Source organism: Oculina patagonica, chromosome 3, assembly GCF_052425735.1.
Source record: "Oculina patagonica isolate OP01 chromosome 3, crgOcupat, whole genome shotgun sequence".
Taxonomy (NCBI): domain Eukaryota; kingdom Metazoa; phylum Cnidaria; class Anthozoa; order Scleractinia; family Oculinidae; genus Oculina; species Oculina patagonica.
The window spans coordinates 5,684,483-5,696,503 of record NC_135760.1 but is presented as its reverse complement, the minus strand read 5'-3'; the positions used below and the strand labels follow the sequence as shown (position 1 = coordinate 5,696,503).

Below are 12,021 nucleotides of genomic sequence, written 5' to 3'. Positions count from 1 at the left end.
ATCACGAAAGTCGAGATGTTTCATTAAATTAAAGCTAAAAATGTTTTTCAAGTATGTCATTTGTAATTCGTCTTATCCTCTCTTGGTCTTTTAAAATCATTGTCAGTCAAAACCATTCTTGGTTATTTTGGGGTTTTACTAGCTCCGTTGCATGGTGTTTTTCTATGTTGGAAACTATTATTTTGAGGTTTCCTTCAATTTAAAACTATCAGAAAAATGACTTAAAATACTGTGTGACATTGCTCCTTTAAAGGTATGAGTCCAGTTTTTAATCGCACCTAATCCGAATACTAGAGGCGATTACGGCTTCGGAAACCATCCTGTTGGGTGCTCGCGATCGCCTGGCACAAATCAAAGTAATTTACAGCGCAGCCGAAAATGAATTCTTTGGTGCGGATGACACTTAAAGTTCAAGACAACAAACAGTCAGTGACGATTACAAACATATCACTCATCCGATACACTTCATTAGACATGTGAATACTAACAGATTATCGGCATGCCAAGCGTGAATATTAATTAGGCGTTCAATTGACTTGACAACAGACCCGCGTCTTCCCGCGTAAGTTGATACATCGGTTGACGCTTTCACGACAAATGATTGAACCGAGCTAGGCAATGTCTTGTCGTTCGCTTTGAAGAATCCTGAGCCAGATTTGGCTTTAAAGTGAGTACAGTTGAAGTCTCAAGTGTAGAAACATGTTCGGGAAACCTCGATCGTCTATTCCCGTGGCCGGTAAAACTGGCATTCCTGTGAAAAGAACTGCACAAGCGACTGCTTCGGGACGATCGACGCCAACCGGCGCGAATTCAAGTATTCCTGTGGCTTCTAAGGTAAGTGGAAAGCGATTTGGAGCGTAAGAGGTTTGATTTATGAGAATGTTTTTCGAGTTTGTTGTTTAAAACATTCTAGAGATCATTGCGATCGAGTATCGTTACACGCAGCGCAGGTAACGAGCACTTGACAACAGACGAATTGTAAACTGAGTAAATATTATATACCTGATCCTCATGCAAATGTTTATCGGTATTTCCCAAACGATTTAATAGTATTGAAACTATTCTGGTTTTCTCGGTTTTCAAATCTGAACCACTTCGACAACATAGATTCAAACACGATGAAACGCTGCTACATAAAGTACGTAATTTACTCTTTTATGTCGTGACGCTGAACGCTGTAAACGGATTCGATTGCACATGAAAACAATCAGTTTTACTTAAATAAACTCTCACCAACTATCTTGGGATTAACATCAAGTCATTTTTGCGACGAACTAGTAGGCCTATGAAAAGCTTATTTTGAAAAGTTTGCTTCCTCGTAGCGCACAGTTTTACAACGGTTTTGGAAATAGTCGAAAGATAAACAAATTAAAGTCAGGATAAAAAGTAATCATTATCATCTATTGTATTAATGATAAAACATTGTGTGTATTCCAGCTGCTCTTTAGGGATTTCACACTGCGAAATTCCTTTTCTTGTTTTAAAGAAATTCAAACTCTGATTTAAATACTGGCTTCCAATTTTAAAACAAACGCTTTACAGGAAGCTGAAATGTTTATATTATAATCTTGATATGATGTGGCAAAGAAAGTCACGCAAGATAATTTGAAATCTCCAGACCTTTTGTTTCTCTTTAAGCTGACATGTTTGGTTTTGAGTACTCAGCAAATTTATTGATGAACAATGCGACTTTTAAAATCTTGTTAAGACATAGAAGAAGATGCATTTCATAAACTTGTGTTAATTTTATACAACTATCAACTGTTGTCACGCAATCCTGCTAAAGTAAAGCAAAACAGTGAAACTCTGCCAATTTTTTTAAATTTTGTTTTTTTTATATTTTTTTTCCCCCCCTAGAAAAAAAAAAAAAAAAAAAAAAAAAAAAAAAAAAAAAACCCACATCTTTTAATCCTGGGTTACGTTAATCGCCTTTCGAACAACCCGGCCCTGTTGTCTATGCATTAATTGTCACAAAATTTGATTTTTGTAAAGTGGGCAAAGCTAGCTATTGTTTTACGTCTTCTTCTCTTTCATTTCTCGGCATCACGATCACTAAAGGAATTTTAATGCTCTTTTATCCGGAGGGGATATTAATTAATTTTTTTTTCCGCTACAGACAAATGGAAGCAAAAATTCTGCGCCGGATCTCCCAAAAGACCCCAAACTACTGACTGAAATGGTATTGAACCTTCAGAAGCAAGTCCAAGAAAAGGATGATGCGCTAATGGACATCAGTGACAAGTTGTCACGCAAGTCGGAAGAATGCGAAAGCTTGATGGAAGAGCGTGACATAATGAGAAGTAAAAGTTCTTTTGACTTGCAACAGGTAAGTATTTTAGTTCTTATCACTGCTGTTTGTGTTTTCGCTACCGAGCTTTCTTTTTAACATATAAAATGATGATGTGCAAGTCGCAAAAACAAATGCAAATGCAAACTTGTGGTGAAGATTATCAAACAACATCGACGACTCATGACTGCCTTTACCGTCAATCGAATATAGCACAAATTTGCTGCCAAGTAATTTATTGAATTAATTAAACATTAATTAAATTAATGTTAACGACTTTAGGAACTTTTAAAAGCAACTTCAGTTGCAATATGTAATAATAAAATTGAAATTCAGATCTGATAATGCTCGCGCTCTGATTAGCTAGAAACAAACATGTTTCACCAGAGTGAAACGACGGAAAACAAAGCATGTATTTCTGTTTAGTCTCACGTAACAATCTATATATCACTAAAGATATAGCTTGTGCTATACTGTTTTTAGACCCTGTGGTTATTTGAGAACACCTTACGACTATTAGAAACACTCGCCTACGGCTCGTTAATTAGTTCTATATTTCTCTAACTGGTGTACTGGTGTCCTCTGACAGCAAACAGTACACTGATTTGGCTTGTTGGCTTATCGATTATTACCTCTGTAAGGCAGAGCCCCTCGTTAATGACCATGTCAGCATTGTATAACTGTTTAAGCTTAATACAACAATGTTATCAATTCTTTACTAGGTCACTGAAGACCAAGACGCTCTACAAGAAACACTGAAGAGAAAAGACAAATACATACAAGAAATAGAGAGGCGTCACAGAGAGGAAACTATGGAACTCAAAAGAGAGCTGGAGGAGCTTAGCAGCGAAAACGAAATCGAGTTAGAAATGTTGAAGAAGGAAATGGAAGACCTGAAGCTTAGGGAGGAGCGCTGGAAACGAGTCGCCGAGCTGAAGAAAGATTCTGATTACGACTCAAGTGACGTTGGGTCACGTGATCATTCACCTGAGATCGAGGCTCTTAAGGAGCAAATGGCATCGTTGCAGAGTAATTACGAAGACGAAATTGCAGTGCTCAAGGAAAAACTTCAGAGTCAAGTTGTCAAGGCAACCGAAGCGGCCGACAAGGTGGAACAACAAGAGTTTGAATTTCAGGAAAATTTAAGTGAGCTAAAGAATGCATTTGAAAGCGAGAAAAACGTGCTTTTGGAGAAGCATCAAGCCGAGATTAACAAGTTGGGGAGTTCGTGTGATGAAAAGATGGGGGGAATGGAAACTGGTGCCCACTCATCCATCGACGCTTCTGAAAGGGAGCAGTACGAAAACCAGATTTACCAGTTGCAAGAACAGGTTACAAACTTGACCAATCAACTCGAAGCAGGTGAAGCTCAAATCGCGCAGGACATAATGATCATGAAGAACGAGTTTGAAGCGCAGCTGGACGAATCGAGAAGTGGATTTGAAAGCGAAAAGCAACAACTCGATAGCGCCATATTGGAACTCAAAAGTCAAGCTGAGGACATGAACGCTAAGCATTTCAAAGACATTGAACAGATGCAGGAGGCTTTTAGGAGAGAAAAAGAAGAAATCAGGAATGCGTCTGTCGTTAATGAGGACAAAGATATTAATGAGGAAGCAATGCAAAGGAAAACTGAAGAATATGAGAGTGAGATAAAGGAGTTGAAGGAAAGCCTCCAAAATGAACGACTTGAGTTTGTTGAGGCGCGTGAAGCGTTGGAAAGTATGATTGCAGAGCAAGAAAAGGAGTTTGAAGAGAAGGAAGAGAAGCTTCGAGAGGAGCTTAACGAAGGGCATCAGATGAAAATAGACAAAGTCATCTCGGATTATGAACAACGCCTTCAGGAAGCTGAGAGAAGCTATCTTGAAGGAAAAGACGTTGATGGGAATCGTGACAGAACAAACGAAGAACTTCAACTGGAGATTAAATCAATGAAGAGGCTGCACGAGCGAGAACTTGAACGGCTTCACGAGAGCTTGGAAACTCTTCAAGCTGAGAACGAAAATCTTAAAACTGAATTCGACTTGGTGGTGACAGATCTTAACAGCGAGCTGGAAAGCACCCTGAAGAAACCAGGAAAGCCGCAAATGAAGAGACGAAACTCTCTTGTTCTTAAGGAGCAAATTGAGAAGATGAAAGGAAGTCAAGAAGAAGAAATTCGGTTGTTAGCCGAGGATGTAGTATCGTATAAACAGAAAGTCGCTGAGCTGGAAAGTGAAGTGGAGAGATTAAGAGGCGCGGATGAGAAAAAAACAGAAGGTGATGCTGATTTGCAAGCTAAGCTAGCCGAACTTGAGTATGAACTTGAGGTTATGAGAGAAGAAAACAGCAATAACGAAACAGAGCTTCAAGAGTACAGAGTGAAGGTCTCAGATCTTGAGAAACAGTTGGAACTAAGCAAAACTGGGCAAGAACAAATTGTCCAGCAGGATGATCATCACTTGGCAAAAATTTCGGATCTTGAAAACCAGCTTGATGTCTTGAAAAAAGAAAGGGATAATTCTGAGGCTAAATTGGAAGAGTACGAAACCACTGTTGAAAATCTACGGAAGGAGGTTAAAGATCTTAACGAGGAGAAACAGAGGTTAGACTCCGAGGTCAAAAATAACGAAACGCAAGTTCAGAAGCTTACTGATGAGTTTAAAAGGTCCGAAGCGAAATTCGATGAAGAAGCTGAAAGCATGCGAGAAACAATAACAAGTCTGCAAACCGAGAAACAAGATCTGAAGAACACATTGGAGACGCAGTCTCAGAAGAATAAAATTAAGATTGAGAAGCTTACGAAGGAACTCGAGCAACTGGAAAATGAAGGCAAAAGTGCAATTGACGCTCACAAGGAGAAGTCGGAAGAGGTAATTCTAGGACTTCATGAAAAACTCGAAGGACTTACAGATGATTGTGCGAAGTTTAGAAAGGAAAAGGATTTGCTACAGCAAGAGATACAAGAACTAAGACAGGGCGCCATCGAAGGGGAAGATGGCAACAATAGAAAAATAGCGCAGTACAAAGAAGAGATAGACAAACTATCTGCGAAGATCGAAAGCCTCGAGAATTATCGAAAACAATCGGAAATCGAAAAACAAGATCTTCAGGAAGAAATAGACAATCTTCGTTCTCCACAAGACGTTGAAGAGCCGGTGATTTCTTTAGCTGCAGTCGACGAAACTTTTGCGGCAAATCCAGCTAGCCTTGGTCTGGAATATGAGCAACAGATGAAGGGGCTTGCTGAAGATTATGAAGAAAAAATCGAGAAGCTGGAAAAAGAGCTCGAGGAAGAAAGAAGTAAGTCCGCGACGAAAACGAGAAGAATCGAGTCGGTCAATTTGGAGATTGAAACCTTGCGCCAAAATCTTGAGCAAGAGAGAAACTCTGTTATTAATTCGCAAGAGCGTATAGTTAAAATGCAAGAAAGACATGATGAGGAGTTAAAGAACTTGAAAGATCAAATAGCTTTGAGTGCGAAGCACGAAGAAGCTAAAGTTTCCTCCAATGAAGAAGTTGTGAAGGAGCAGTTTACGAAGACAATTAAAACTCTTGAGGCCGACCTAGAAACGGCTCTTCAAGCTAACAGTGAGCAGACAGAATACATCACAGAATTAAAAGCACAACTTGAAACTGTGCGTCATACAAACGTCACACAAGAAGGAGAAATCACCAAGCTAAATCGAGAGCTTGCAGAGTTTAAACAACAACAGATAGCACACGAGGCGAACTTCACTGCGGACCAACTTATGACGAACGAAGGACACGCTAAAGAGGTCGGGAATCTTAGAGCTGATTTAGAAGTGGCGCGCAAATCTAACCAAACACAAGAGGACCAGATCAACAGGCTTAAACAGGAACTGGAGGATTTTCAACAACAACAAATAGCACACGAAGCTAATCTAACAGCAGAGCAACTGATAGTGAGTGAAGGACATGCTAAGGAGGTCGCGGGGCTTCAAACGGAATTGGAAGCAGCGCGTAAATCAAACAAATCGCAACCAGAAGAGATAGAGGAGCTTAAACAGGAGTTAGAAGAGTTTCAACAACAGCAAATAGCACATGAAGCTAATCTAACAGCGGAACAACTTAAAATAAGTGATTCACAAAAAGCGCAAAAGCAAGAGCTCAAAAGAAAAACAAAGGAAATCACAGCCCTTAAGTCCGAGTTGGAAGACGCACAACAATCGAATAGGAAACAATATGATGAACTTGCAAGGGTAACAAGTGAGCGCGATGAACTTCAGAAATCACGAAAACGCTTAGAAGAGGATTCCCTCGCCGATAAGGTAAAAGCAGACGAAGCAAGCGAGCGAAAGATTAAAGCATTAGAAGAAGAAGTGAGAAGAAAAACGGAGGAAATGTCAAAGTTATTTGCTGTTCTCGACACCGAGCAGAAAGGGCGAGAAAGAGTTTTATTGGAGACGGAAAAACATTTAACACATATGCACCAAGCGGAGCAGGAGAAAATCAACTCGGAGAGAATCATCGGTGAGCTCAAGAATCAGAACCAGGCGTTACGAAGCGAGCTGGTCAAGGAAAAAGAGCAATTTGCAGGATATCTCTCGCAGAGCAAGAAAGCGCAATCTGAGGAGCAGGAGGAAGTTGAGAAACTTAGTAGATCGTTAACTGAGTCCGAAATGGACAAAGGAAAGCTCACAGACGAAATAGAGACATGCAGGGACGAATTGAACAAAACGCAGGAAAAGTATGGTAAGCTGAAAGAGAAGTTTATAGCTTTGAAACAAAAGCGAAAGGAGGAAAAGGAAAAATATGACGAAATTCTACTCACGCCGAGGTTCGAAATGGGACTGCAGACAAGTCTCCTAGAACCCGAAGATCTTAATCAAACTAAAGAGCAACTTTCGACGTCGATGCGAGAGCAGGTTCGTTTGGAGGACGAGTTAGAGACTCTTCAACGAGATACCTACAAAACGAAAACTGAAATTCAAGCTTTGAAAAGAGCGAATCAAGTGCTGAGGAAGCAAAATCAAGTTCTTTATCTCGAGACGGAGAGCCTAAGACGGTCTGGTCATAGAGAAGATGATACTGTAATCGATAAACGAAACGAACAGTTGATGCAAGACAAGGAAAATCTGGAAATAGAAAATAGCTATCTCAAAGAAGCTTTGGTCGTGAGAGAAAAACAGGAGAAAGAAAGTAAAGAAAAAGACAGTTTATCGGAGAACTTGTCAGAAACAGAGTTACAAGATTTGAAGGAAAAGCATGCGAGAATTGAGCAAGAGAATTCAAAGTTGAACGAAGAAAATGAATTCTTGCTAAAGCAAGGTAAACGTCTTCAATGCCAAGTCGATGAACTTGAAGATGAAGTTCAAAGATTAAAACGTCAAATTCCTCTGACGTCAACACCTAAAGTCGAGGCTCAGTCTCAGCCTTTTGTTGAAGAACTAATCCGGAGAGAGCCTGGAAACCAGCTTAACGTAGAATCGTCACCAGGCTCATTTGGAGGGACTCCACTGAATACTTCCGTCGAAGCTCAACGATTCGCAGAAGAAAATCAGCGCATAAAAGGACAGATTCTTGTGTTACAAAGTCGGTTGAAACTAAAAGAGAACGAACTTCAAGACACGAACAATTCACAGACGGGCGCAATGGACGATTTGGTGAACGAGAGGCAATTGTTGCTCGCGCAAATCGACTCAATGAAGGAAGCGCTAGAGAAAGAAGGCGAAAAAGGATTCACTGGGACAACTGCTAGCCAAAAGGTAAATAATCTAATGTGGTATACAGAACAGGTGGTTTTGTGGTGTTCTTGGAGGGCAAAGCACGGGTCACGCGTTAAGCTTTTGTCACGCGTGACAGGAGATGCGCTCGTGACGGGAGAAGCGCGCATGACCGGAGGAGCGCAGGGAGAGGTTACACCCCTTCCCGTGAATTGCGCTTAAAACATTCCTTGTGTCTGTTCTGCGGTTCTAATAGGTCACCTCGTTCAATCTTTACCTCTCGTAAAAGCTGTTCTGTCTAAGCCGCTTTCCCCTTAATCAAGATTACCGAAGGTATACATATCTTTTAAACGTTTTAAACATTTTATTTTCTAAGACGCTACGTAAGTTAAAACAATTTTTTTAGAGGAAACAACCCCGGGAGTACGTTAGTGACTGTGGTAAACGTTTGATACAATAGAGCAGTTTTCAATTGAGGGTCGTAAAACCAAAACCAAAGTAATTACTCTGGCCAATCACAAAGGACACAGACAATCCAGTGAACCAATCAAAACTCGAAGCAAATACATGTTGCCGGCACGAAGCGCGGAAAAACGTGGTCACGATTGGTTTTGGTTTTAGTTCTGATTGGCTGAGAAAGTGGCGCGAGATTTTTAAGCCAATCACTAAGCGTAGTAATGCACAACCAAAACAAACGCAATTTACTTTCGACACTCAAGTGAAAACCGCTCTAACATAGTCCAAGGTACAGAAAGTTCCAAGCTAGAAATCTTTTCCTCTCCATTGGCTCCTTTTCTGCAGGGCCTGGGATGTGTAGAAGAGAGAAGTACATGCCTCTCAACCTTTACCGTTGAACTTTACGCGCCTCAGTCATACCCACTCACAGTTCTCCGCGAATTCGACATTAGAGTATAAAGAAGCCTCTCAATATAGATATTGATCGCTGTTGCTTATTAAAGCTAAGCGTGCTGACCATGTTAAATAAAGATTGATTGATTGATTGATTGATTGATTGATTGATTGATTGATTGATTGATTGATTGATTGATTGACTGATTGATTGATTGATATGTGATGTTCAACTTTTTCACAGGTTAACGACTGGGATGCAAACAGGAGGACCGAAGCCACAAATGTCACAAATGAAAACTTATTTTCACCGCCGCCAATTACACAACGAACAGGCCAAATCCCTTATACAGGATTTCCTGTGTCCAATATCCAAGGCTTTGAATTTAATGTTGATAATTACCTTGGTTCGGCGTACTGGGAAGCTACCAAGTTTCTTGACAGAGTACAGCAAGTCAGCTAAACAATCACTGGTTTAGAGCGGTATTTCTTTTGAGTGTCAAGGTAATTCGCGTTTGCTTTGGCTTTGCATTACTACGCTTAGTGATTGGTTAAAAAAAAACGCGCCACTTTCTTGACCAATCAGAAGTAAAACCAAAACCAATCACTCACATACGTTTTCCCGCGCTTCACGCCGGCTGCATGCATTTACTTTGAGTTTGATTGGTTCCCTGGATTGTTCACGTCCTTTGGCCAGAGCGATTTCTTTATTCATAATTTTACGACACTCAACGGAAAATCGCTCTGACATGGTTTTTATCGCATTCACACTGTGGATGTTTGAAAATGTTAGAATACACGGTGTGCAGTTTTTTTTTTAAAAAAACCTTTTTTTGTCGACCCTATAGTTTTCCTCTTTTCATTCATTTCGTCTAAGCGTTCTTTGAAGAATTTAATTTTTGATCAACACCAGCTTTTGCTCGAATTTGTTACCAAAATACACCGTATACTAAACGTGAAAGACTTACTATAAGAGCTATGAAGGTGAATCTCCACACAATATTTCGTGACGCGTCAGTAGTATGTACTTGTAATTCGAATACTAGCAGATTTTAAAAATCTTGACGTTATTTTAGAGAACAATTTGTAATATATATTTTTGATACGAACATTTTCGAAAATAAAGATTACCTTCTAACATGATAATTACGCGTGCAACCCTTTACTATCGCACTTCATTTTCTCTTGAAGTTATTGTAGGTATTCATATATTGTAATTCTCGTTTATACTATGTCTGTTGTAACTCCTCGAATTTGTTACATCCCCCGTAATCCCACTGCGAACTTTGCGCAAACCAAGAGTTGATAATTAACGTCGTTAATGTTTTTGTGCTAACAGCCCTCAATTTGATGATTTTGGGGCGAATTACATGAAGTGCTTTACCCAACATCACGCGCTTCACTGGAAACACGTTTCCCGCGCTTCACTGGTTATGTTTTCGTGAGGCTTGTTTTCCTGGTTACAACGAAATGGTGGGTTTTGGGGAAAAATTTAAAAGAAAAAAAACAGGCTGACCGAAAAAAAAGGAAATTCCCAACCGTATTTTAAAATCTTTATTACTTACTGCTCAGGGAACTTTATGTTTCAGAATGTTGTTAACCAAACAATTGTCTAATGACAAGCCCAAAATAATGGTTGGACGGTAAAATGGCAGTAAACTAGTACAGACCCTTACTGACCGTCCATTTACCTATCCCTCTTTCCCCAATTTCTTTGGCTATATTTTAAGTTTTTTAAATTGCTAATTATCCAAACATGTGCAGCTCATGCATTGCAATTTAGTACTAAGAAACCAAAAAAAAAAGAACCGGAAAAATCCCGCGTTTACCTTAACATGTAAGTTGTTTAATATAAAACAGCAATCTTACATGATAACGTGTTTTGATCTAGATAAAAAGTCACATAAGCTATAGTTTCATAATTCCTCACTTACGTCCACGGGTTAAATGATACCTTCTTTTTCTACAACCTATGAATACAGTAGTTCGTTAAAAACAAGATTTTGTCCCAGCACACTTTGTGCTAATGTTGCACCGACCCACCAAAGAAAAACATTTTGAGAAATATTATTTACAATCAAAATGCCATAAATTCCGTATACCTATAAGTGTAATTTGTACCACAATCTAATGTTCTAATCCTCCTTTTGCACAATGTAAATTATTTGCAGAAACAGAAATACATAGCGTTCTTTCCAGGGAAAAGATGAATAATTTTTCACTAAAATGACTAACTGTGATTTGTACAGAAGAGGGGGGGGGGGGGGATGTGTATCTATTTTCGGGGTACAAGGAGATTGCATTTTATTTTTGGGAACAGGTAGATTGAGGGCATTATTTTGAGGGAAAAAAGGGGAAACCAATAGGCTAATTCCGATATATTAATATTCTAACTTGGCTCCGAGGCTTGGGGGAATAAAACAAAAGAAATGATTTATTCATTACTAAATCTCGACGTAATATCTTTTGTTTTATTCCCCCAAGCCTCGGAGCCAAGTTAGAATTTTAATATATCGGAAATGGCCTATTTAAATGTGAAGATCAGGGAAAACAGAGGAATGGGTAACAGTTTTCACGAGGTCTCACATAAATGGCTCGCTACTCTTAGACGGAACAGATCAAAAAAAAAAAACAAAACAAAAAAACAGGAACAGTACCCATAGCCCCCCAAACCAACAGCAACTGCTACAATAGAACGAGGACCAGTAGAATTACAAGCTTACGAGAGCTGCTACACTGCTGAAACAGATCCTTGAATATATTTTACAAGAGCGTTCATTTCAAGGAAAAAAAAGTTTCACCTACATGCCAGTGGTGTTCAATTTTAAAAACAGCCATTGAACCTATTGATACCATATGCATTTTATCATACAACAGTCGTAAAATAGAGGCAAGGTGACACAGGCTAGACTAAGTTAATCAGTTTTGGGTAACACTTTTTTCAACCAGTTTTCTACATCGTGCATTTCCTGAAATATCAAAGGGATAAATCAGTCAGTTATTCATCACAACTCGATTTTCACTGTTAAATAAAATACATGTGATCAAGTCAAATAAAATAACCAAGTTACATCCAGGAGAGGAAAGGGATAAACTAAAGAGAATTTTGAATACAAGTACATGTAGCATAACTGCATTCTGACAAAATGAATAACACATTTAAATTACAGAATACAAAAGAAATATGAGTTTTATTTCTCCACTATTCTGCACTACCAT

The 12,021-nt window shown here is 39.2% G+C and overlaps 2 protein-coding genes across 2 annotated transcripts in view; one reads left to right on the top strand and one right to left on the bottom strand.

Moving 5' to 3' along the window:
• Nucleotides 1–535: 535 nt before the first annotated feature.
• LOC144645085 (uncharacterized) lies at nt 536–9,948 on the top strand. The gene is made up of 4 exons (XM_078504549.1): nt 536–834; nt 2,117–2,326; nt 3,010–7,995; nt 9,047–9,948. The coding sequence occupies exons 1-4, from the start codon at nt 700–702 to the stop codon at nt 9,263–9,265; spliced, it is 5,550 nt and encodes a 1,849-aa protein (XP_078360675.1). The 5' UTR covers nt 536–699; the 3' UTR covers nt 9,266–9,948.
• Nucleotides 9,626–12,021, bottom strand: part of LOC144645199 (acyl-protein thioesterase 1-like) — a 12,794-nt gene continuing 10,398 nt past the window's right edge. Inside the window, exon 10 of the mRNA XM_078504690.1 lies at nt 9,626–11,771. Within this exon, the coding sequence (XP_078360816.1) occupies nt 11,718–11,771 (54 nt within the window). The 3' untranslated portion in view covers nt 9,626–11,717. The remainder of the gene's footprint in view (nt 11,772–12,021) is intronic.